This window comes from Phoca vitulina, unplaced genomic scaffold (assembly GCF_004348235.1).
Source record: "Phoca vitulina isolate PV1807 unplaced genomic scaffold, GSC_HSeal_1.0 scaffold3, whole genome shotgun sequence".
NCBI lineage: Eukaryota > Metazoa > Chordata > Mammalia > Carnivora > Phocidae > Phoca > Phoca vitulina.
The window spans coordinates 80,875,697-80,901,796 of record NW_022589706.1 but is presented as its reverse complement, the minus strand read 5'-3'; the positions used below and the strand labels follow the sequence as shown (position 1 = coordinate 80,901,796).

At 35.9% G+C, this 26,100-nt stretch overlaps 1 protein-coding gene across 1 annotated transcript in view; it reads right to left on the bottom strand.

Annotated features, from left to right (window-relative positions):
- Window positions 1–1,740: 1,740 nt before the first annotated feature.
- TET2 (tet methylcytosine dioxygenase 2) overlaps window positions 1,741–26,100 on the bottom strand; it is a 138,786-nt gene continuing 114,426 nt past the window's right edge. The window contains exons 7-11 of the mRNA XM_032400933.1: window positions 20,418–20,568; window positions 18,537–18,626; window positions 11,430–11,567; window positions 8,462–8,816; window positions 1,741–6,566 (exon numbers count right to left, since the gene is read on the bottom strand). Of these exons, the coding sequence (XP_032256824.1) occupies window positions 5,056–6,566; window positions 8,462–8,816; window positions 11,430–11,567; window positions 18,537–18,626; window positions 20,418–20,568 (2,245 nt within the window). The 3' untranslated portion in view covers window positions 1,741–5,055. The remainder of the gene's footprint in view (window positions 6,567–8,461; window positions 8,817–11,429; window positions 11,568–18,536; window positions 18,627–20,417; window positions 20,569–26,100) is intronic.

The following is a 26,100-nucleotide window of genomic DNA, read 5'->3' as shown; positions in this document are numbered from 1 at the left end:
TACATTCTCCTTAACCCCCACCACATTTCTGTGAGGGATGCATTATTTTACTCATTTTTACAGATGAGGCTGATGGCACACAACTAGTGAAAATGCAAGGCTGAATCCCGAAGCAGGTGCTTTCTACTATGCTGTTACTTGTACTTCATTGTATTCCTTAGAGCCAAATCAAGAGCTACCCATGAGGGAAGGGTTAGGGCACCACAGACATCTTAAGTTTCAAGCAACAACACCCAGATTTCTATTAATGTGACTATTCTGTGTAAGGAATAAAAGCAAGTGCTCAGTGGTTATGCCCACAAATTCTTAGTGATTTAAATCCTCTGAATTCATTCTTATGGGGGTAAGGAAGAAGTAGAGTGCCTTTATGTTAACTATTTTACTCACTAAATCCCATTTCAGTTTGAATTAAGAATTGATTAGAGAGTAAAATGTCAAATTGGGTAGAGAAATTCCTTTTGAAACATAAAAGGAAGCCCCGAAGAAAGCATATTTGTTGAGTGTATATGTGGGAAAAATAGCTGCTCCTTTCAGGAGTGTGTTGGACTAGACAAACACAGAAATTTGTGAGAAATTGCTGGGTAAGAGAGAGGGAAATGTAGGCAGGTGGCCGCCAATATAGAGAAACAAAAGTATCTTTGTTCTTTGAAACTGAAGAGTGCTGCTAACACTGAAACAATCTCTAATTGCAGTTAATTCTCTTCTAAGCGTCTTTTGTGAACTCTAACAACTAGAGAGTGGAGGGAGGAAGGCAGAGAGAAAGCACCCCGAGCCTCAGTGGTGAGCCCAGTGACTGGTTGGTGAGCAAGTGTCTTCACCCAGCAAGCATTCTCCCCTCACATTGACTGGAAAGAAAAGATGCTCCCCCGGCCTTCCTCCCCCCCCCACCCCCAACCCCAATATCCTCAACTCCAGCTGCCCTCTAACCCAACAAAACCAATTTAAAATTCTCAGCAGCTTGAGGAGAAGGTCCTTGATAAATAAGGCCTTTTCTCACAGTCTGGTTGTCACACAGCTGATGGAGTAGAGAGTCAAAGAGTCGGGAAGGGGTCAAAGCTAAGCTAGAATTACCCCAAACAGGGGGAGGGGTGATGACAAACCAACTGAAGAGACTGAGGCAAGGAAGAAGTGCCCCAGTGAGACAGGGGAGCTGTGTGCCCGCCTGCCTGCCTGTAAAGGTTCATTCTTGGCAGTATTTCCCGAGGGGCAGGGGGCAGGTAGAGCTTCTCTCGCATTCCAGTTCACCTGCAGGCTCCTAAGCAGCAAGTCTGCCTCCACCTTCATTTACAGCATCTCCAGCCCCTGGCAGCCCGGGTCAGGGTCAGTGTGGCACCCTAGCGGGAGAAGCTTTGGAGCTCACAGAATCTCAAATTCCCCTCGCCCTGGGCAATGACTAGCAAATCTGAAAAGTGGGAGGTGCCTGAAGTTCAGCTAGAGGATGGAGGGTCAGCAGAAGTGCTGTCTGTCACGCCATCCCTAATACTGGCTACACACACAAAGCGAACAGGCTAAAGTAAGCTGGGGGGGGGGGGGGAAAAAGAAGTTGCATATCTAGGCTATTTCACTAGAGAAAAAATTTGGCTTTAGTTATCCAGATATTATTTTAGGTACAGTTTAACAAGTAACCATCTAAAAAGTATCTTTAAAAAGCAATTTCTTTCCATTCCCTCTTGTCTCATTGAAGTAGCAGCAATTCAGGCAGTAAACAGAAACTTCAACGAAGATCATACTTAGAGTGCATTAAATAAATATAAATTTTATTAAAAACACTCACATAGCGTTATCAGGAATGATATAATAATAAACGCTTTCAAATAACCTGCATTCATAACATTACAATACTTACAGTATTTATAACCATCCTCAGGTTTTATAGACAAACCGAACATGAAAATGAAATGAAACTAAGTTTTAAAAAAAGCATAGAAAAATGCACACAGAGTTCATTATCTTAGTGTCAAACTGCAAAAGTTTCCTACACAAGTTACCCACTAGCTTTAGAAGTGAACTGTACAGCACTGTGCGTCAATCAAGATGAAAAATTCATTCAAGTAAAGTTGACACCACTCAGAAGCATTTTCAAGTATGGCTATATAGTTAACCTGATATTCCTATATAAGCAAATTGGAGATCTGCTTCCATTCATTCTAACTGAGGCAGGTGTGATATTTACAATTATAGATCTGATATTTACAATATGCCACTTGATTTCCTCTCCTCCTCCCTCCCTCCCTCCCTCCCGCTCTCCAAACCCCGAACTACACTTCTTGTTCCTGTTGGGCCAGCAGTTTGACAAATGACAGTGGATGATGCAGAAAGCAGACATTCATATAGGGATGGCTGATTCAAACCAACAGATGTGCACGGACTAGCCAGATATTTGGGGTTGGATACATGGTGTATGCACAATATTGAAATCATGTAGTCTGACATATGCAAACGTTTTTAAAAGGTTTGTAAATTGGTCACAGCCAAAAACTGTGGGGCGATTTTTTAAAAAAGACAAAAGCCATGTTATAAGGACTTGACCAAACTCCAAGGCCTCGTTTAAGAATTTATTTGAAATGTTAGAAAGCACAAATGTACTTAGACCAAAATGTAATTGTCCAGTGGATTGCACGCCACACCCCTACGCGTTCTGCCTATGGAGGGAAGTCCTCGTGGCGCTCTACTGTATTGGCTACGGGGTCAAAAACTCTTAAGAGTGTCGAGAGACTCTAGCCAACGGCCACTTGCCAAACTCCTGCCTTACAATCTTCCCTTTATCAACTCAGTGCATTCTATTTTCATGTAATTCTTTTTTCCTGCTTGAAACAGTCAAAAGATTTCCCCAAACTTTTAAAATGCTTTACTTTACAATAAAAAGAGCCAACAGATTTTACAAAATTAGTTTTAGTTACATCAGGACATATACAAGTAAAATAGGAGGGATTCAAAATAAAAGGGTTAAATCCCTGAAAAAAGAATATATTTATTAACCTACAACAATTTTACATAAACACAGGTGACATGTTGGCATAAGGAGAACATGAGCTGAAATATCCCTGAATTTTTAGAATGAAAAGGTTGAAGTTCAAGTTATACTTGCTAAGAAATCAAGTATTGAAAAAAAGGTATGCTTTTTTTTTTAATAATAATAATAATAATAAAAAGACTTGGAAAAAAAATGATGGTACACGATGCTCTAAGCTTTCACTCTCAGTTCAATATCCTATTGCCAAACTAGTGTTGAGGTATATGACAAGTAGGAACATCACTCAAACCTTTAATGAATTCTTAGCTCACATTATGATATATTTGTAGCAGGCTGAGTAGCACCATCATGATGTGAATTCTGCTTCAAATCCATATATATATATATATATATATACACATATATATGTATATATTTAATTTTTTTACAGTACTAAAATACTAAAGCATTGCGTTAAAAAAGTTTTGTTTACAATTTAATTTACTTACTATACATCTCTTTCACTTCTTTATACAAATTAATGATTTAAAACCACCACAGCAAACCAGCTGCCTGTTTTTTTCTTTTTAATTAACAGATTCACATGGAACTAACCCTGTTTATTCATCTTATGCAGGCATCAGTCTGCTCAATCTTCCTGGAAAAGAGGACACTTAAGCTAAGAAATGACAACATCACAATGTACAATTATCAACACAAAAGCAGACTGCCATTCGGTTTGCTGAAGAGCATACAGATCCATAAAATAGCATCAGCTTAAGTGAACCAGCTTTGTTATGTCTGTAGCATGTCGTTATTACCTGCAGTTAAGAGAAAATTCCTAAAACTACGTATTTGAGTAATGAACTTGTCATACAATGTTGTATAAAACTGTTTTACAGTATAGCATGTGAGATGAGCACCAGAAAACACGTGTTGTGGACTAATGTATTCCCTTGAATCCAGTAAGCCCCGTTGCAGATTTAACTGGCTATATTAAAAATGGACACATTGCTCATCAGCAGATGCATGGCTAAAAGCAAAAATATTTTAAAAGCTTTCCTTGTTTCCTTAAAAAAAAAAATCAACTTTGCATTCTAAAATGAAAGTAAACTTTTTTTTTTTTTTTAAACGTCTCAGTACCTTAGCATTGTTCAAGTTGTCAAAGCTTAGGTAGACAAAGTGCTTCTAAAACACCATTTAAAATATTTATACATATACGTGTGTGCACATATACATATGTGTATACATATATGTACATATATACGTTTATTGTCCTACAAGGACTTCACTGGATGAGCAAAATCCAGAGGCCTTTAAATGTCCACATTTAAAAAAAAAAAAACAAGAACCTCGTGTAAGAATAGGTAATTATGCTAAAAACTTGAATGAAAAGGTACCCCTATTATTCAAGGGCATTGGAGTACACAGATAGCATCTTGATGATATAAAGGCATTGAATTTTCAATTGTTAAAGACACCATTTTCTTAGCACCATTTCTTAGAACATCCAAACAAATTCAGTGTTTTGCTGTCTATTCATTTATGCTTCCTGTAAGCTATTTTGATAAATAAAAGTTAATATTAAGATTACAGTAAAAACTGCATGTTAAAAAGCCATAATTCCAGTATTTCAGTACATTGTATATTCAGCACCAGATGGTATTTTAAAATTCCTGCCCCTGTAATACTACAGTACTTGTTTGACTTGTGTTCCATGACTATGCAAACTTGGTATTATTAAAAGTGGTCACAGATGTGTAGAGTTGTAAGGGGGAAAAAAATCACATTTACATATCATCTCGTCCAATAATAGAACCAGTGTTTAAAAATGTAAATTGTGGAACACTTTCTTCCCCACCTTCTTTTTGCATAGAATGCTTTGGTCTTTTGCCTAGATGCCATCTGTGACCACTTAGGAGTCAGTGGACATTAAGTGCTATGGTAGGATGACCTCTTTTTTTGCTGGTGAGCTGAGGTTCTTCCCACCACATCTGCCAGGACTCCTGTGTCCTTTCCCCACTGCCCCTGTCATGAGAACTACACTACGGACAGGTTGGTTGTGGTCTTTTCAAATGAGGTACCCACCACAAGGGGCGACATCACATGTATCTGTTGTAAGGCCCTGTGACCCGAGTGAAGGCATATGGAGATGTAGTTACTGTGGAGTCTGTGGTCACGGACATGGTCCTTTCAGCAAGGGACTTGATAAAGCGCAGGTAAGTGGGCTCGGGAGGTTCATGCGGCTCAGTGGGCTCCCGTTTCACTTTTTTGCCGTGGGTTTTCTGAGGCACATAGTCTGGCCCATACTTCTCACACTCTTCCTCTTTCTCTCGGGCTTTTTCAGCCATTTTGGCTTCCCAGAGCGCCAAGCCATGTTTTGGCTCATTCATGCTCTTATGCTGGTAAAAGACCAGCGAGATCCTGGTGGGGTGGTTCCTATTGGGATTCTTTAAAGGGGTTGTGGCATGAAGCTCGCGCTTGGCACACTCAATGAGAATTGACCCATGAGTTGGAGCCACAGCCACTCCCCCAATGTCAGGATCTAGAAAGCTCTGCTCACTGTCTGACCAGACTTCATCATTGTCCTCGGGGGCAGAAGGCTGCTTTTCCTGGTTACCGGCATCCTGTAATTTGTGTAAGCCTTCTTGGACAGAAGCAGTTCTATCATGGCTAAGACCTGGAAGCATCTTAGAGAACCCATTAGCTGTGTGGGAAAGCATGTCATTTTCCTTGTTTTGGAGATGCAGGGCATGAAGAGAGCTGTTGAACATGCCCGGAGCTGCACCGTAGTTATGGATTATATGAGACGATGGGGGATGTTCACCATTCTTATAGTCTATGTTTGGATTGCTCAAATTGGGTGGTAATCTAGAGGCGGCTCCCAGGAAGTGGCCATCCATCTCATGAGTGGAATAAGGAGGAAATGTCCCTACATGGTGTACATTTGTTTTAAGAGTACAACTGCTAAAGGCATCTCCCTGCATAGTTTGGTTTCCATAACCTAAGTACTTAGAGGAAAAACTCTGGCTATTTCCGAACCTCGGCTGGTAAAGTGTATGGATGGGTGGTAAATTTAGCTTAGAGAGAGGGTCTTGGTTTGGATACCTGTATAGATCCATGGGCTGAGACTGGGGAGAATAGGAACCCAGATACGGGGAGCAGTTGTCCACCGATACATTTCCATTGCATTGATATGATGGATATTGAGTATTCTGGTTCAGAAGCCCAGTGTAGGGATTCATGGGATTAGAAGAATTCAAATATGAACCTGTAGCTTGGGATGAGGTGGAATAGAGGTTCATAGGGCTGGCGCCTCCATAAATATCTGCAGTGTGTGAAGAGCCCGGATAAGCTTGGATAACGGGATTGGGCCGCCTCATGTACAGACTGGCTGATCCAGAGGAAGAGTAGGAGTTGCCGGACTCGGACTGAGGGTTATTTGTCATGGGGTGATGCTGGGGCTGCTGCTGCTGCTGGGGTGGCTGTTGGGGTAGCTGCTTCTGTGGCTGTGGAGGTTGCTTCTGCAGCGGCGGGGGTGGGGGCGGGGGCTGCTGGGACTGCTGGGACTGCTGGGACTGCTGCATGACTGGTCCTGAAAGTCGCAAAAGTTCTGTGGACAGGGTAAGAGAAAGCACACAAATGTGTCCGATTATTATTTTACAGAAGCTAGCGAGGATGCTTAAACGTATGTGAGAACCCCCGGTAAGATGATGCAATACCCATCAAACAAGGAGGAGCAAAGTCAGGGTTCTGATCACTGTCTGGAGTAATTTTTTGTCTAAAGCATTAGATAAAACAGCACATCTCTACAACAGTACAATTTGGTAAGTGAAGAAAAATGTCACAAACATCCAAAAGCTGTTTCACTGAGAGCATCATGTTTTCTGGAGCTTCTGTGCATCTGACCATGCCACACTCTACCTGAAGTGCCCTTCTCCCTCCACCCCACCTCCCTGCCCTTCCTTGGCACAGTCGTCCCTTCCTCAAGGAAGCCTTCTCTGACCTCATCTTCTAGTGCATGTATAATACCCACTGCAAACATACAGATAGAGCAATGCTTCATAATGTATGGTAATTATGCATTTTTTAGTCCTCTTCTCCCACTGATGCAAAGCCGTTCCTTGAAGGAAGGGACCAGGTCTTATTTTACTTTATTTCTCCACTGCCTGGCATGCAATAAAATTTGTTAAATAGTTGGAAGTAGCATAAAATTTGTTACAGAAGATTCAGCAATGCTATGAAGAAAAGAATGACCTTCACTTAACACCCAAAGCATATCTTATATAACTGGCAAACCCTATCTACACAGTTGTCAATAAAACTTAAAGTAATTTTCAGCTTTGTAAGTGAAAATTTTAAGTCATACTTTTATTTCATGACCTCGTAAAAATCTATATATGAGAAAAGAACAAATAAATGGAGCTGTAATGGCAGTCCTGAGCACTGAAATGATTATTACAGAAACCAGTTAGGAAAGACTGGAGGCAAAGTTCTATCCGATTATATTTTGCAGCTAACTCAAAGGAGACATTAAGGAGTGAATAGGATTTACTTCTCTTAGTGTAAGTCAACCAATCAACAAATTTTTGTTAAGCATCTTTAGCATATTATTCTAAATTACTTAGTTTCTCTAGGTTTTGAGATGAATTGGTAGGGGAATTTGACTTGGTGAAGCAAAGATGGTTGATTCTAAGCAAACTAGTAGACTAAACTTAAAAGATAAACCTTTTTCTTTTGTTAATGGCCAGGCCAATACCATTTGTAAGATGTGGATATGGACATTACATTGTACGGCTTTTTATAGCAATTAACTGAAGACATAAACAAGGGATTTTGAAAGGAAAGTATCAACTTAGTATTGATAAATCATGCTCTGTTGCTACTACCACAGATGTGATCCGTTTGGATGGGTAAAAGCTTTAGAAGATAACTACATGTTATGAGGATACCCCTCCTCAACCCAGACTTAATGTGGCTAAGGAAAGGATCTTCTACTGCCCCTGCTCCATAAATCCTATTTTCAAACTTCTTATTTCAACAAATAGTACTGTTTTAGTTACCTAGGCTTAAAATGTTGAAGTCAATCTTAAATTTTTCTTCATCTTTGTTCCAATGCGTTGTCAGCCATGCATTGCGAATCATTTTGGGCGCATTCACTTCTATCATTTTTGCTAAGTCTTCATTGCTACCACCCAAACTCAAGCTTTTCTCTTGGTTTATTGCATCTGTCTCCAAACTCATAGCTCCCCTGCCTCTAAATTGGCCTCCTGTCACTGCTAGATTAACACTAATTTCACCATATCCCCTCATAAAACTGCCATTATAGAATAGAATCCATACTTCTCCATTAAGCTGGGGTTGAGGGTGCAATATCTCATTACCATCTCCAAGAGCAAAGCCTGGCCCTTGGGACTTCAGAGAAGATTCTGGTTCAAAACTTAAGGCCCTCATTTTGAACATAAGTTTCAGATAACACAGATGCATGTTGCTTTACATTAAATTTACCTGCCAACTGTTTAGCCTGGCTTGCATTTTCAGTCTGTTTTGTACGAGATGAGGCTGACTTTTCCTTTTCATTCTTATTTGCGCTGTTTTCCAGAGAGGAAAGCTTTTCAGCTGCAGCTTTCTTGGCTTCTAGTTTCCTTTGTCGGCATGTCTTGACTGGCTCTGCTAACATCCGGACTTTTCGCCGAAAAGAACTCAGCACCTGAATGGCACCATTTTGTTTCTTCTTCTCTTGAGCTTCCACGCTCCCAAACTCATCCACGTCAGAGACTTTGTAGAGAGGCAGAACATGGAGCTGCTCATCCTCAGGTTTTCCTCCAATTTCTCGATTGTCTTCTCTAGTGAGGGTGCATACCTGGTAGGGAAATAAGACAGTACCGCCTCAGTTTCAGTCCAAAAGAAATGTGTGTGTGTGTGTGTGTGTGTGTTTGTGTGTGTGTGTAACTTTCTCCCTGTCAGTATTTAGATTTGTGGTGGTGGTCTCCTGGACCAGATCAGTGACAGGCATATTACCATGAACCACATTGTCTGTTCTTAAGGGAGGTTGCATTAAAATGGTACAGGGAGGGGGCGCCTGGGTGGCTCAGTCGTTAAGCGTCTGCCTTCGGCTCAGGTCATGATCCCAGGGTCCTGGGATCGAGCCCCGCATCGGGCTCCCTCCTCGGGGGGAAGCCTGCTTCTCCCTCTCCCACTCCCCCTGCTTGTGTTCCCTCTCTCGCTGTGTCTCTGTCAAAGAAATAAATAAATCTTTAAAAAAAAAAAAAATGGTACAGGGAGATAGACAAGTCCATGTTGACTTTTTTTTCCCCTTTTCTTTTTTTGAGTCTTGTCAGGAAATGTTACCAGTGGTGACTTTGTTCTTCAAATATATTTTTGATTCTAAGGGAAGAAGCAACAGTCCCACCAAAATGGAGCAATCTCCCACCTTTCACACTTGAAACACAGATGTGAGAGATGTGAAACCTCTTCGAGAAAGGGCTAAAAGTTTCTTCCACCAAATGATTTCCTGTTTTGCTAGTTATCACAGTCATCTAATCTCATACTTTTGTACACGAAGAAATTTCACATCTTTCCTCACACTGGACTCCTAACTCCCCTTCATTGTGCTTAAGACATTTCCACAAGCTACCAAAGTGAAATCTAAATAATGTAAAACTGAAGATATGGTTGCTATAGGGAGTATGTAACTCAACTCTGCATCTACCTTCCTCTTCTCTCCCTTTCTTTACTTGTTAAGCCTAACTTACTGTTGTTCCTCTCTCATTTCTCTTCTAAGCTATTGCACCATACAAGGGGCTATTCCAAAAATGGGTAAAGTCTACCTCTCTTGCTTTGCTAACTTAATGTCCTTTTTCTCTTTTGTTAGCCACAGTCATATTGATGTTGATGAGAGATTATTTGTTGGCTTTAAAATAGTATTTAGTGTTTTTGAGTGATGCAGAAAACAACATGATCATGATTATTTAAAGTGCAGGAAATATAAAATTACTGGAAGATACTCTTGAATGTGATCATAACAGACTTACCTTGATAGATAAGTTTAACACGAGATGGGACTGAAACGAGTTTTTCACTTCCAATACATAAGTCTTCCAAATCCACGTCTCTGAGCACTTGCCACCTTTTCTCACGTGTGTGTCCCTACTCTGTTCTTACCTAGTGCCGCTTTCCCTTGCACCTCGTGGAAACCGTGACCTATTAGAGGCAAAGTCCCCTTTATGCAGAACCTTTCTCATCTCTGCCTTCTCTCCATCACCTTGCTAGAGTGAAACATGGCTATCTTTAGAACCTACTATGGCTCTGATTATCATTTTCTTCTTCCTAGAATCTAGCTTAGCCTTCTAATAGTGAGCAAGTGTTCAACACATGGTTAGTGACGATTTAAGATATTGTGGATGATAAGCCTTCTTGTTGGTCCTCCTGGATCAGAAGTCCACATGCTAATCTGCCTCACAGCCAGTTTTTGCATGGCCAGTGAACTAAGAGTGTTTTTTGCATTTTTAATAATAATAAAAAAATAATGTGGCGGAGATCCTATGTGGCCTGCGAAGCCTAAAATATTTACTAACTTTCCTTTAATAAAAAAAAAAAAAACTTTCTGACCTCTGCTCTAGACCATTAAACAAATACCTTTTCTGCTTCTCAAAAACTTCATACCCAGGTTCCGTGAATTACTTCCACTATTGTTTACCATCTCCCTGGGTTCTTGTCTACCCGAGACTATGACTTTGGTCTCTGTATTCTATTTTTCATCTTAAGTCTCATTGGTCATCTTCCTTAACTACACATATATCCATGTTGATGACTCATTAGGTAGATTAATTTATAGTTTCTTCACTTAAACTTTTTCATTCTTTATCTCCACCCCGGTTTCTCTCTCTCCATGCAAGGCCACACCGTGGACTCTCAGTGTTAAACACTGCTCCACCCTAAGACCATATTCATTTTCTCCACTTATGAAGACCTCCAATTATACGGCCCAATCTACTTCACCCACTATGCTATGTAGTTAAAATGGGCTCTTCTGTACTTTGAATTTTCTGCAGTAGTTACTATGCCACAGAAGGGTATTTTTCATTTGCACTTCTCTCTGCAAGGTGGACTGGTGCCTTGACTTGTACACGGCTCTTTACTTTACTGATTATAACCTACTAGATACCTGACACTGAATTTTGAAAGAACTTTTGGCAGCTAATAGTAGCTGGCAATGCATAGTCACTGGTTTAGCTTTACATCAACATTTCCATGCTTTTCCTGTGCTTGTCAACAGATTTCCAGTAATGTGCCAACCCATTATGAGAGTACTAGATATGCCAAACAAGGTCACCTTTGCAACAGCAATTCATTCATGAAAACACTTGTGCAATGACACCTGTAGAGAACATATTACTCTAATCACATGCTACTAACTTGCAGCCTTCCACTCTTTCACAGGATGTGCTGCTAACCTGTCCTGTGCCCCACTTACCAATGTGCTGCCATTCTGCATGTTGTGTAAGTCCCTATGGGCATGAGCGCAGAAGTCCAAACATGCAGTGACCCCTGAGAATGGTCGGCCTTCCTTCAGACCCAGTCGGCACTCTGGTGCTCTGTGTTCATATTCAATCTGAAAAATAAAAGTGTGCGTGTGAATGGGGACATACTTAGGCATTTGAAATTCTTAGGCTACATTTGAGAAAATAGTGTAAGACCTGTGTACTGAACAGGTCAAAAGACTCCTTAGTATTTTGGCTATTTAGAACTTTAAAAAAAAAGTTGCATATTTTATATCCAGAAATACAACAGAATGACACAAAATAGGCCAAACATTTTGATATGGTAAAGTTTTTATTTTACAGTGTTGAGGTATAATTGATATACATTAAACAGCATATATTTAAAGTGTACTACTTGATGAATTTTGACATGCATATATGTAAAACCATTGCAACAATCAAAATAATGTACATAGCCATCACTTCCAAAGTTTCCTCCTTCCCCTTTTAATTCACGCTTCCTTTGTTCCCAGGAAACTACTGATCTGCTTTCTGTCACTACAGATTACTTTGCATTTTCTAGAATTTTATATAAGTGGATCTATTTTGAGTAAATTTTTATATATGATGAAGATTAAGAGTCAAGGTTAACTTTTTTCCATATGGCTATCCAACTTTTCAAACACTACTGGGTAAAAAGATTATCCTTTGCCACTAAATTGCCTTTATCAAAAATCAGTTGACTGTTCATGCTGGATCTATTTCTGAACTTTCTATTCTGATCTTTTGGTATATAACAGTGTGTTGGGAGGTATCACGGTCTTGATTACTAGTAAATATGGACCCTTAGTAATCTTGAAATCAGGGAGTAGAAATCTTCAAATTCTGACATTTTTGAAAATTCTTTTATTTCAGATCCTTTGCATTTCTCTCTATATATTTTAGAATCACCTTGTCAATTCCTTCAAAACACTTGGTAACATTTTGATAGGTACTGAATCCACTGACTGACTTGGGGAATGTAATATATCTTTCCAGTTTGGGTCTTTTTAAATTTCAGCAATGGTATGTAGTTTTCAGTGCACAGGTCTTGTACATTTTTGTCAAATGTCAAATTTTTATGCCTAAGAATTTCATATTTTTGATGCTATTTGCTATTGGTTTTCACTACAATTTTTAATTGTTTATTGCTAGTACCTAGAAATACAATTCATTTTTTTATTTTGCAACTTTGCTAAACCATTTATTAGTACTAGGAGTTTTTGGTAGATTCTTTGGGACTTTCTACGTAGATAAGCATGTTGTCTGCATATAAGCACACTTTCATTTCTTCCTATTCAATCTGTATGCTTCTTGTTTTTTTCTTGCCTATTGCCCTGTCTAAAATTTTCAGTTAGATGTTAACAGAAGTGGTAAAAATGGATGTCCTTGTCTTGTTTCTAGTCTTAGGGGTAAAGCATTCAGTCTTTCACTATTAATTATGAAGTTAGCTTTTGGTTTTTCAATTATGCCCCTTATCAGACTGAGAAAGTTCCCTTCTATGGATGTTGAATATTGCTAAATGCTTTTTTCCTCTATCTATTGAGATAATCATATTTTCTCCATTACATTGGCTATTATGGTGAATCACATTGATTGATTTTTGAATGTTAAAGCATTCCTGAAATAAACTCCATTTGGTCATGATGTATTATCCCTTTTACACGTTGTTGTGTCTAATCACTAAAATTTTGTTAAGAATTTGCACATCAATATTTATGAAGAACAATGGACTATGTAATCTTTTTTCTTTAATGCCTTTGTCTAGTTCTAGTATCAGGTTATTTCCAGCTTCATAAAATGAGTTGGAAGTTCACTCCTTTTGTATTTTCTAGAAGAGTTTCCACTGAATTGTTGTTATTTCTTCCTTAAATAATGAGTCAAGTTTGGAAGGGAAATTATCTGAGCCTGGAATTTTTAGAAAAGTTTTTAACTACAATGTCAATGTCTTTAATAGATATAGGATGATTTGTGGTATTTATTTTTTCCTTCAGTAAGCTTTGGTAATTTGTATGTGTTTAAAAATTATTTATTTATTTATTTATTTATTTATTTATTTATTTATTTAGAGCATAAGCACAGGGAGGGGCAGAGACAGAGAGAGAGAGAGAGAGAGAGAGAGAGAGAGAGAGAGAGAGAATCCTAAGCAGACCCTGCACTGAGTGCAGAGCACAATGTGGGGCTCAATCTTATGACCCTATGATCATGACCTTAGCTGAAATCAAGAGTTGGATGCTTAACCAACTGAGCCACCCAGGCACTCTGGTAATTACTGTCTTTTAAGTACTTTGCTCATTCCATGTAAACTGTTGAATTTATTGACATATAGCTTTAATAATATGTCTTTATTATTCTTTTAATGTCAGTAGGATCTGTAGTGATGTCTTGTCTCTAGATATTGGCAATTTGTGCCTTTTCTTTTTTCCTGATTGAATTGATTCAAAGTACCAGCTTTTGGTTTCACTGATTTATTGTCGTTTCCGTATTTCATTTCATTGATTTTTTTTTTTTTTTTTAAAGATTTTATTTATTTGAGAGAGAGAGAGCACATGAGAGGAGGGAGGGTCAGAGGGAGAAGCAGACTCCCTGCCGAGCAGGGAGCCCGATGCGGGACTCGATCCCGGGACTCCAGGATCATGATCTGAGCCGAAGGCAGTCGCTTAACCAACTGAGCCACCCAGGCGCCCTCATTTCATTGATTTCTGTTGTTTAGTTTTTCATTCCTTCCACCTTTTGGGCTCAAATTGCTCCCCTTTTCCAAATTTCTTAGAGTAGAAGCCTGGATCATTGATTTGAGACTTTATAATTTTCTAATAAGTGTTCAATTCTATAAATGTCTCTCTAAGCGAGGCATAATAGCTTCATCCCGCAAATTTCAATGTCATGGCTTCATTTTCATTCAGTTTGAAATACTTTCTAATTTCCCTTGTGATTTACTCTTTGGCTCATAGGTCATTTAGAAATATGTTGCGCATATATATATATATATATATATGTATGTGTGTGGGTGTATATATATATATATATTTTTCTTTTCTGCTATTTGTTATATATTTGTCTTATCTTTCATTTGGTTCCATATTCCTTTCAAGAACCTTTTTGGATTGATTCCATTTTTTTTATCTCTTTACTGATGGATTAGCTATACATCCTCGCCCCCACCACCACCAGTGGCTGCTTGCCTTAAGGTTTACAGTATATTCTGTCACTTCTCACAGTCTACATTCAAGAAATAGGATACAACTGTATATATAACATGAGAACCTTACAACAGTATACTTTCAATTCCCCAGCCTCTATGCTACTTCTACATGTTATAAACTTCAAAATGCATTGTTTTTTAAATAGCAAATTATCTTTTAAAGAAATTTTTAAAATAAGGAAAAAGGTTTTTTATTCACATATCTACTGTTTATGATGTTTTCCATTCCTTTTCGTCAATATAGATTTCTATCTGGTATCATTTTCTTTCTGCTGGAGGGCTTCCTTTAACATTTTTAAAGTGTTATTAGTCTGCTCATGGTAAATTATTTCAGCTTTTGTAAGTTTGAAAAAAAAAATTTTGCCTTTACTTTTGAGAGTTGTTTTTACTGGGTACAGATTTCGAGGTTGACAGTTTTTTTCTCTTTCAGTACTTTAAAGATGTTTTTCCTCTATCTATTTTTCTTACATTTTTCTCTGATGAGAAGTTTAACTTTAGCAATGAGACTTTATAAAATCAAGGAACAAAGCAAGGGAAGAGCATTTAGATATGAAAAATAAGGATAATATATTCAGTTGGGGGAGGAGACAAAAATCAAATGGTAGGTTTTGACAGCATCCATAACCTTAACAGGTCTTCCCATGTACTGTGTGGAAAGATCACGTAGCTATTTTTTTGATCTCTATTAAGACATATTAAGACATATGGATGAACATTACCACTAGTAGCGACCATGCAATATACAAAACACCTTATCCATTCACAGCCATTGATTGATTTAATTTAGATAGACATTACATCTATTTTTTATGTATTTTTTTAATGTATGAGTATGTATTTAAGTTTTTTATTTTTATTTTTTTCCTTTTCATTTTTTTATTTAAATTCTAGTTAACATAGATGGTAAAATTGGTTTCAGGTATAGAATTTAGTGATTCATCACTTACATATAACATCCAGTGCTCATCACAACAAGTGCCCTCCTTAATACCCATCACCCATTTAGTCCACCCCCCACCCACCTCCTTCCATCAACCCTCAGTTTGTTCTCTATAGTTAAGAGTCTCTTATGATTTGATGTTTTTCCTCTCCATATGTTCATTCATTTTGTTTTTTTTTAAATTCCACATGAGTGAAATCAGATGGTATTTGTCTTTCTCTAACTTATTTTGTTTAGCATAATACACTCTAGCTCCATTCACATCTCTGCAAATGGCAAAATTTCCTTCTTTTTGATGGCTGAGTAATATTCCATTATACATATATATTATGGAAGAATGCATGAGATCTACCATTAAACAAAGTTTTAAGTGTCCAATACATTATTGTTGACTATAGGTACACTTGTTGCAAAGCGGATCTCTAGAGCTTATTCATCTTGCTTAACTGAAACTTTATGCCCATTTATCAGTATATTTATTCAAATATAAATACTGAAACACATCTAAAGAGTTATACCTAATCATCTTGTTAAACTAAAATTTGGGGTACTGTCATATTTTGGATATTCTAGGTTTAGTTAATGCATAAAATACTGCAAACATAATGTAATTAGGTGGAATATCAATGCTTAGAAAATCAGGTGTATATGACACCATCTATAATAAGAATCAAAAGAGTAAAAAGAACATTAATGCTCTGTTATTCTGTCCTCTTTCCCCAGCTAAAACCATGTGATTAATAGCACCTATAACAAAATTTATTCAACAGAAAATGGCCGACATTTTACAACAGTACCAAGCATCCCATATACTTTTGTGTGATACTTACCAAAGTAGATAAGGTTGTAAAATAACAGTATTAATCCTACTACTATTAACAGCATTTAAAATATTTTTCATAGACATCATATGCATTTCTAAAAACTTAAGTTGTGACATAAAACAACTTTATAAACAGATCATTATTTAATTTGCCTCTTTTGCTCCCACTTAAAAAAGAAAGAGTAGAGGTTTGAGGAAAGTGTTAAAGTCCATAATTGAAACAAGAATAGCTAAATCATTAAATTAGTATTGGTCTCCCTGTCTGTCTCTGCTATGTAAACTAATCTAATCCCATTAGTCTTTAATGTTATTAAATGACAATTGTTTGCCAAATGTACTCTTCTTCATACTTCCCTGTACCCCCTGCTGCTGTGTACTCTGCTCACCTTCATCACCTCCAGCTTTCCTCCATCTATCAGTCTCCCTCTTTCCCTTAAATCTTTAACCTCTCTTACTATATTGTGCCTACCCCCAGCATTTACTTCACTGGTTTCTCATCCTCCACTCCTAAAATGACAGTGTGTTGCCTAAATGCCTAAAATGCCATCAGTAGCCTCTTCTCTTTATAATCTCCACTCTGAAAAACTGCATTCACTCCTATGTATTCAGCTTCAACTACTTGCATTTTGACAACTTTGAAATCTACAGTGCTAGTCTGGATTTTTCTCCTGATTTTCCAACTAATTATTCTAGAATTATGTCAAACATATTATGTCCAAAATGAAATGTATCATTTCCCCCTTTTGCCCCCAAACTTACTTTTCCTCACTGACTCCAAATACTAGTTAATAGAACCATCTGTCCAAGCCAGAAATTTGGTGGATCTTGAAATTTACCTTTTGCTTGTCCTCAGATCCAATTGGTCACTAAGTTCTGTATGTTCTATCTCAGATATTTTACATACTTATTTTCTTTATTCTATCACTACTGCCATTTCTTTAATTTAGGACTTTAACATCTCTTGCCCAATGACTACACTAGCTTACTTCTCCAATTTAATCTTACACTAACCTAAGTTGTATTTCATTTAATTTGCCTTGTTGAGTGAACTTTTTTTATGTTATGTTACTCATCATACAGTACTTCATTAATTTTTGGTGTAGTGTTCTTTTTAAATTAAATCACCCTCCTCTGCCCCCAACACACACTTAAAATGCCCCAATGGTAGCCTTCTTACATACAGGATAAAGTTCAAAGATTTTTATATGGTCTCCAGGGCTATTTGTGATCTTAGTTGTCTCTACTTTCAGGGAGAACTTTTTTGTTCCTTCAGAAATGTGCATACCTCTATTCCAGCTGTAACTGCTATTTTACATATCTGTCTCCTCTAAAGAAGGAATTCCTTACAGACAGAAACCCTACATTGCTCTTTATGTCCACAGTGACTAAATACAATATCTAGTTTATAACAAATATATATGTATATTTAATATATGTAACATATACTAAATATGGTATCTAGCTTATATCCATTTAATGCTTCTGTTGTTGATGTTATAATGACAGGGGAGACTTTACAGTTTTTTTTCCTTCTTCATGAACATTTCTGAACAAATCACCTAGCCTTCCAAATAGGTACAGCCTAGAACACACCTATAAAATAGGAAAAGGATGTTTTTGCTTGGTTCATGGAGCCAAGGCCAATTAAAAAGAAGAGAATCCAGCAAAATCTGATATATCTGGACATATGTATGTACACTTACAAAGCAGTACACTCATAGCTTAATATGTATAGACATATGTGAAAACAGTTAATATTAATAGGTGGTTAGAACCTACAATTTGGGCCACATAATTTTAGTTAACCATCAAAGTCTGCTTACAGAAGAGATATGAGAACAAGATTAGTGGATAGAACAGCTTGTGAGACTTAAAAGCTCATTATCTTTACAGATTAAAAGACCAAAAATATGCTCTTTTGGATGATATAATTCTTATGTACCAGAAACAGAACATTGTGGCTTCACTAATTGGGAAGAGGAAAATTTAGAACAATAAAGGAAAATCATTGCTTCACAAATATTTTTGGAAGTAGGTAGGTCATCAATAATAAGTAAACTGTTCCAATCATTGTCAATAATTTTTAATAAACTTACCTGATTATTATATGCATCAGGTGCAAGTTTCTTGTATGTTGGTGCCATAAGAGTGGACAGGTTTTGTAAATGAGACTCCAGTTTCTCTTCCTGTATAAAACGAATAACTCTACTTATTAAATTCTAAATCCTTTCTATATGTAAGAGATGCTATCAGTTAAATTTTTCCTGCTACATCTTAGATCCAAATGACAATATACTGTGTCTTTCTTATTAAATAAAGTTCCTTAACATGACTATTTCTAAGTAAAAAGTATAAACCATATATCATCTATTTTTGTATGTTACCAAAATATCTAGCTCTTTGGTATTTTTATATTAATCAATTTTGTACTCTGCATGCAGATATTTGGCATTTTATAAATATAAGCCTATGCTAGTAATAGGATAAGGAGAATGAAGCCATATGGTCTTAAAGAGGTCACATTCTCCACTCCTTCTCCAATCAGCTGCCATGGAAGATGAGCTATTGAAAGGATTTGTTTGGTTCATCTATTTTCAATCTTTATATTTTTAAATGTTTATAAAAATAGCATTCAAATTGAGGAGATCTTTCAACTGAACTAAAAGTTAGTAGATGCTTCAAATATGGATAAAACTCTCAGAACTAGAATGTGGTATATATGCAGAACTTTGTAAAGTTTACTTGAAAGGAGAAATGTTCAGTTACACTCCCTCCTCCCTACAAAGAGCAGATTTTCCAGGTAAGATGCTTATAAAATGGTAGGTGATAATACCCAGTTATTCCATTCATACTTATAAGTTCTCATTTCACAATAACATTTCTCCAAAAAATCTTAAGATGTAAGATGTAACTACCTGGCAGAGTTATACTTATTTGTAGTTTAGAAGGTGAGAAGGTTTCTAAGCCAAGCTCTCCTACCTACCTGAGGGAGGATGTTCCTAGCCATCCCTTGGATTTGCTTTATATTAAATCTAGTGAAAGTGATAAACATTTATAAAATAGTGGTAAAACTCTCCAGTATGGAAAATTAAAGTGGCTGATGATATGTAAAATTGCTACACTTCATTAGGCTTATTAAGTATTTGTATTTTTTACGAAAAGGGACATGTAGCCCATTTGATATAGTTTATTAAAAATATAATCCTGTGAAAAAATTTATATCATGATTTCACGAGTTTTTGTACTTTACTAAGTTTCCACTTATAGTCACAAATAATAAAGCTAACACATTTTTTCATTTAGAGGGAAATATCAATATTATAATATACATAGTATAACTATATAAGGTTCACAGAGTCACTAAAAATTTGGTCATATCTAAATGGTAAACATTCGGGGTTTTTTTGATTATTCAATTAGCATACACTAGAAGCTATACCCAAAAGTTGTTAAAATTGATATACATCTGTAAGTTATGTTTTGAGAAATTTACGTTAAAATCTAAATGTTTTAGTTACTTGAACGCATTCATTATGATAACTTTAAACTATCAAATCTTGTGGTATGAAAATGTGATGAGAAGTGGTCTCTATTGAATGTGGCAGTGATGGACATGACTTCTGTAATTCACGTTTGAAAAATGAAAGTTTTAACAATGAAATGTTAACACTTGGTTTTAATACCAGTGATGGCTGTTTAAAACTCTGGAATTAACATAAAAGATAAGTACAAAAGGGCATAGGTATGAAGAGTTTATATTGTTCAAACTTTACTACTTTGGTATCAGTTATTATTATGCTAATTTTATAAAATATATAATGTGTATCTACAGTATAGCTAAAATTCTGATGTACCTCTGAGATGAAATTCTCTATTTTAATGAGAATTTAACAGAGTATGTTATACTGTTCACTTCATCTGTACTCATCAATTCTCCCCCAAAATTAAAGAGATTATATATCAGGAAGTAAACAAACCTCTTTTGGGTCATCCCCAAGCAGCTTAAATTTTCTTGGAATCTTGCTTCTGGCAAACTTACATCCATTGTAGTACATGCTCCATGAACAACCAAAAGAAAAGGAGGCACCACAGGTCTCGGGATCCAGCCCTTGACAGGCACAGGTTCTCCTGAGGAATCAAAGGACCAGGTTCATAGATATCGATATCGAACATTTATCTAGGCTACCAATCTTGTATTCTGGATGTCTGCATGCAAAAATGAGTGTAAATTAGTTTTAAAAGAAGTTTATATTAAGCTTGCCATAACTACATCAGAAAAGAACTATTTTGATTTTAAAACACAATTTAAACAAACTTTTTATTGTAGCATAATATACAGAAAAAGTACACATAATTTTACAGCTTGCAAATGCTCACAAATAAAACATACCCAAGTAAGTAGCACCCAAAGTAAGAAATAAATATACACTAGCACTCCACAATCTCCTCTATACTTCCAGGCATTGTCTATAACAATAACTTCTATCAGAAGAGTTTTGCCTATTTTTATATTATATATATATAGTGTACTATATGTGTGTGTATGTATATATGTATGCATAGTTTTGCATATTTTTATAATATATGTAGTATATATATACAATTTTGCTTACTCATATATATACTATACTAAATTTTTATTTTTATTTATATAGTATACCATGTTTTTTATTTATATATGTAGTACAAAAATGGGTAAAACTATATATATATGTATATGTACACAGATACAATTATATTGTATGAGCTTATTTGTGTCTTGTTATTTTTGTTCAACATATGTTTGGGATATCCATCCATATTGTTGCATATAAGTGTACTTTTTCATGTATTTATTCATTGAGTACAATTTTCCATTGTATGAATATTTCACAAAATAACCATTCTACCATTGATGGGCATTGGAGTGCTTTCTAGTTTTTGGCTAAAATACAGTATTGTGACTTTATAGCCTAAGCGAGATATATCCTAAGGGCAATAAACAAACAGAAAAAACTAGCAAAGAACCCAAAGAACAAAAATGATAAAATAACCTACTAGGAAAACTTAATAGGTATTTTTTTTCAGCTTTACTGAGGTATAATTGACAAATAGTAAGATATTTAAAGTGTACAATGTGATCTGATGTATGTGTACATTGTGAAAGGATTTGCCCACTGAGTAAATATATCCCTCACCTTTTTATGCCCCCCTTTTTGGAAAAGAACATTTAAGTTGTATTCTTTTAGTAAACTGCAATTATATAATACAGTGTTATCAACTATAGTCTCCATGTTACACATTAGATCCACAGACCTTATTCATTTTATAACTGAAAGATTGTACCCTTTTATCAACCTTTCCCTATTTCCCTTACTCCCAAGCCTCTCACAACCACTTTATTTTTTTATTATTTTTTAAGATTTAATTATTTATTTGAGAGAGAGAGAGCATGCACAAAAAGGGGTAGGGAGAGGAAGAGGGAAAGAATCCCAAGCAAACTTCATGCTGAGTGCAGAGCCCCATGTGGGGTTCAATCTCATGACCCATGAGATCATGACCTGAGCAGAAACCAAGAGTCAGATGCTCAACAGACTGAGCCACCCAGGTGCCCTCACAACCAGTTCTCTACTCTGTTTCAGAGTTCAGCTTTTTTGTTTTTCTTTTTGATTCCACACATAAGTGAAATCATGTATTTGTCTTTGTCTGGCTTATTTCACTTAGCACAATGTCCTCTAAGTTCATCCATGTTGTTACAAATTACAAGATTCCCCTCCCCTTTTTAAGGCTGAATAATAACTTGTTTTCCCTCTCCTTCCATACCACATTTTCTTTATCCATTTACCCATTGGTGGACACATAGGTTGTCTCCACACCTTGGTTATTATGAATAATGCTGCAATGAAGTGCAGAAATCTCTTTGAGATAATGATTTCATTTCCTTTGGATATGTACTCAGAAGTAGGATTGCTGGATCATATGGAAGTTCTATTATTAACTTTTTGAGGACTCTCCATACTGTTTTCCATAGTGGCTGTAACAGTTTATGCTTTCACTAATAGTGTACAAGGATTTCCTTTTCTCTACCTTCTTGCTAACATTCTTGTCTTTTTGGTTCAAAGATATGCTAACAGGGTCAGGTGATAGATGATATCTCATTGTGGTTTTGATTTGTATTTCTCCAGTGATTAGTGATGTTGAACACCTTTTCATGTACCCATTTGCCATTTGTATGCATTCTCTATAAAAATGTCTACTCAGGTCCTTTGCCTCTTTTTTTTTTTTTTTTTTTTTTAATTGAGTTTTATAGATTTCTTGTATATTTGGGATATTAGCCTCTTTCTAGATATATTTGCAAATATTTTCTCCCATTCAATAGATTACCTCTTTTTTTTTTTTTTAAGGTTTATTTATTTATTTGACAGAGAGAGATACAGCTAGAGAGGGAACACAAGCAGGGGGAGTGGGAGAGGGAGAAGCAGGCTCCAATGCGGGGCTCGATCCTAGGACTCTGGGATCATGACCTGAGCCGAAGGCAGACGCCCAACGACTGAGCCACCCAGGCGTCCCAGATTACCTCTTCATTTTGTTGATGGTTTCCTCTATTGTCCAGTTTTTTGGTTTGATGTAGTCATACTTATTTTGCTTTTGGTGCCTTTGCTTTTGGAATGCAAAAAAACATTGTCAAGATCAATTCCAAGAAGTTTACCCCTATGTTTTTTTCTGGGAATTTTACAGTTTCAGGTCTTGTGTTCAAAACTTTAATCCATTTTGAGTTGATTTTTGTGTATAGTCTAAGAGAGGTCTGGTTTCATTCTTTTAGGTGTGATCCCTACTTTTCCCAATACCATTTATCGAAGAAATGATCCTTCCCCCATTGTATGGTCTTGGCTCCATTAAAAAAAAAAAAAAATGACCATATTTGCATACATGTATTTGTTGGCTCTGCATTCTCCATTAATCTATGTGTCTGTTTTGTTGCCAGTACCATACTGTTTTAATTACTATAGCTTTGTGATATAGTTTGAAATCAGGAAGTATGATGACTCTAGCTGTCTTTTTCATTCTCAAGATCGCTTTGACTCTTTGGGGTCATTTGTGATTCCATATAAATTTAGGATTATTTTTTTCTATTACCATGAAAAATGCAGTTGGAATTTTGACAGGGATTGCACTGAATTTGCAGATTGCTTTGGGTACTATGGGAATGTTAACAATATTGATTCTTCCAATCCATGAACATAGACTATTTTTCCATTTATTTGTGTCTTTTTTGATTTCTTTCATCAATCTTTTTTTTTTTTTTGAGACATCAATCTTTTGTGGTTTTCAGTATACAGATTTTTCATCTCCTTGCTTAAATTTATTCCTAGGTGTTTTCTTTTTCTTTTGTAAATGGGATTATTTCCCTACTTTCTCTGTTAGTTCATTGTTAGTATATAGAAACACAACTTATTTTTGTATATTGATGTATTCTGCAACTTTACTGAATTTGTTTATTAGTTCTAACAGTTTTTGGTGGAATCTTTAGAATTTTCTATATATAATGTCATCTGCAAATAGTGATAGCTTTACTTCTTCCTTTCTGATTTGGATTCCCATTTTATTTTCTTGCCTGATTGTTCTAGCTAGTATTTCGAATTACATATTGAATGAAAGTGATGAGAGTAGGCATTTTTTGTATTGTTCCTGATCTTAGAGGAAAACCTTTCAGCTGTTCATCACTGAGTATGATGTTAGCTGTGGCTTTCTCATATATGGCCTTTATTATGTTGAGATATTTTCCTTCTATACTCAGTTTTTATTATGAAAGGATGTTGAACTTTGTCAAATACTTTTTTCTGGGCTTCTTAAATGATCATATCATTTTTATCCTTAATTTTGTTCATGTGGAATATTGCACTGATTGATTGGGTATGTTGAATTATTCTTACATCCCTGGAGTAAATCCCACTTGATCATAGTATATGATCCTTTTAATGTACTAGTGGACTTGGTTTGCTAATATTATGTTGAAAGTTTTTGCATTTAATTTTTCATTGGATATCGATAGATTATTTTTTTGTAGTGTCTTTGGTTTTGGTATCATTGTAATGCTGGCCTTGTAAAATGTTTGGAAATAATTCCTTTTCTTCAAGTTTTTGGAAGAGTTTGAGAAGGATTGCTAACCCATCTTCAAATGTTTGGTAGAAATCACCACTAAAGCCATCTGATCCTGGGCTTTTCTTTGTTGTGAGGTTTTTGATTACTGACTCAATCTCCTTACTAGTAATTGGTCTATTTAGATTTTCTATTTCTTCATGATTCAGTCTTGGTAAGTTGTATGTGTCTAGGAATTTAGCCACTTCCTCTAGGTTGTTCAACCTGTGGGTGTACAATCGTTCATAGTATTTGCTTATAATATTTTATATTTGTGTGACAACAGTTGAAATGCCTTCTCTTTCATTTATAGTTGTATTTCTTTGAGTCCTCTTTTTTTCTTGGTAAGAGTAGTTAAAGGTTTACTATTTTGTTTATATTTTCAAAAAGGTAGATTAGTTTCATTCATCTTTTCTATTGTTTTTTAGTCTCTATTTCATTTATTTCCACTCTTGTTATTTCCTTCCTTCTGCTAACTTTGGGCTTTGTTTGTTGTTCTTTCTTTCTTAATGTTGATATTTATTACTATGAAGTCTCATTTTAAAACTACTTTTGTTACAGTCCATAAATTTTGGTATATTTGTTTCAAGATTTTTTTTTAGCTATTATTTCTTGAATAAGCGTTCTGCTCCTCTCTCTTTTGTCTCCTTCTAGGGCCTTTGTATTGTGTATATTGGTCCTCTTCTGGTGTCCCATGAATTCCTTAAGCTATCTTCACTCTTTTTCATTCTCTTAAACTCCTCTAGTGGATTTTTCAGTTTTATTCTTCAGCTCTGTGACTTATGTTTGGTACTTTAACAATATTTTCTCTTGTTAAAATTCTTGTTTTGTTTATGCATTGCTGTCTTGACCTCAGTGAACATCACAGTCTTAGGAGTAATATTTTGAAATCATTTATGTATATTGTGACATGAAGAAGTCACTGTTAATGTCAAAAAAATGTTCTTAATTACAAATAGGAAATAATATAAACTCATGATTTAATAGCTCAAAACCACTCATTCTAAAAAATAATTACTATATCTGCCCACTGAAAATGTCAAAAAGTAACAATATCTCAGTGGTAATGAACATATCTGGGCACAAACTGTGACCTCTAAATATCACTTCTCATCAAAATGAAACAGGTTAAAATCCACAAGTTAACAATGATACTAAAAAGAAAGAACAGACTAATTGATCATTTTGGGTGATTATTCGGACACCAAATCCCCATTCTCAAATTTCACAACTAAAGATATGTACCATACATTTATCTGTTAATTTGCTTACAAACTATATTTAATGGCAATTAAACAGTTGATAAGAAAAAGTACTTTAAAGAATTCTAGCTAATAAATGCAGAAGGAATGTTATAATTAGAAATTATCATTTTAGAGATGTCAGCCAAAATGGCAGAATAAGGATCTCTGAAATTTCACTCCATAAAAGCACTGAGAATACCGACTGGTAAATACTGTCAGAATTAACTTTTCAGAAACCTGCAAATTAACAACACTTGCAGCATTCCAGGGAATGTTTATGCAAGAAAAGTAATGGAAT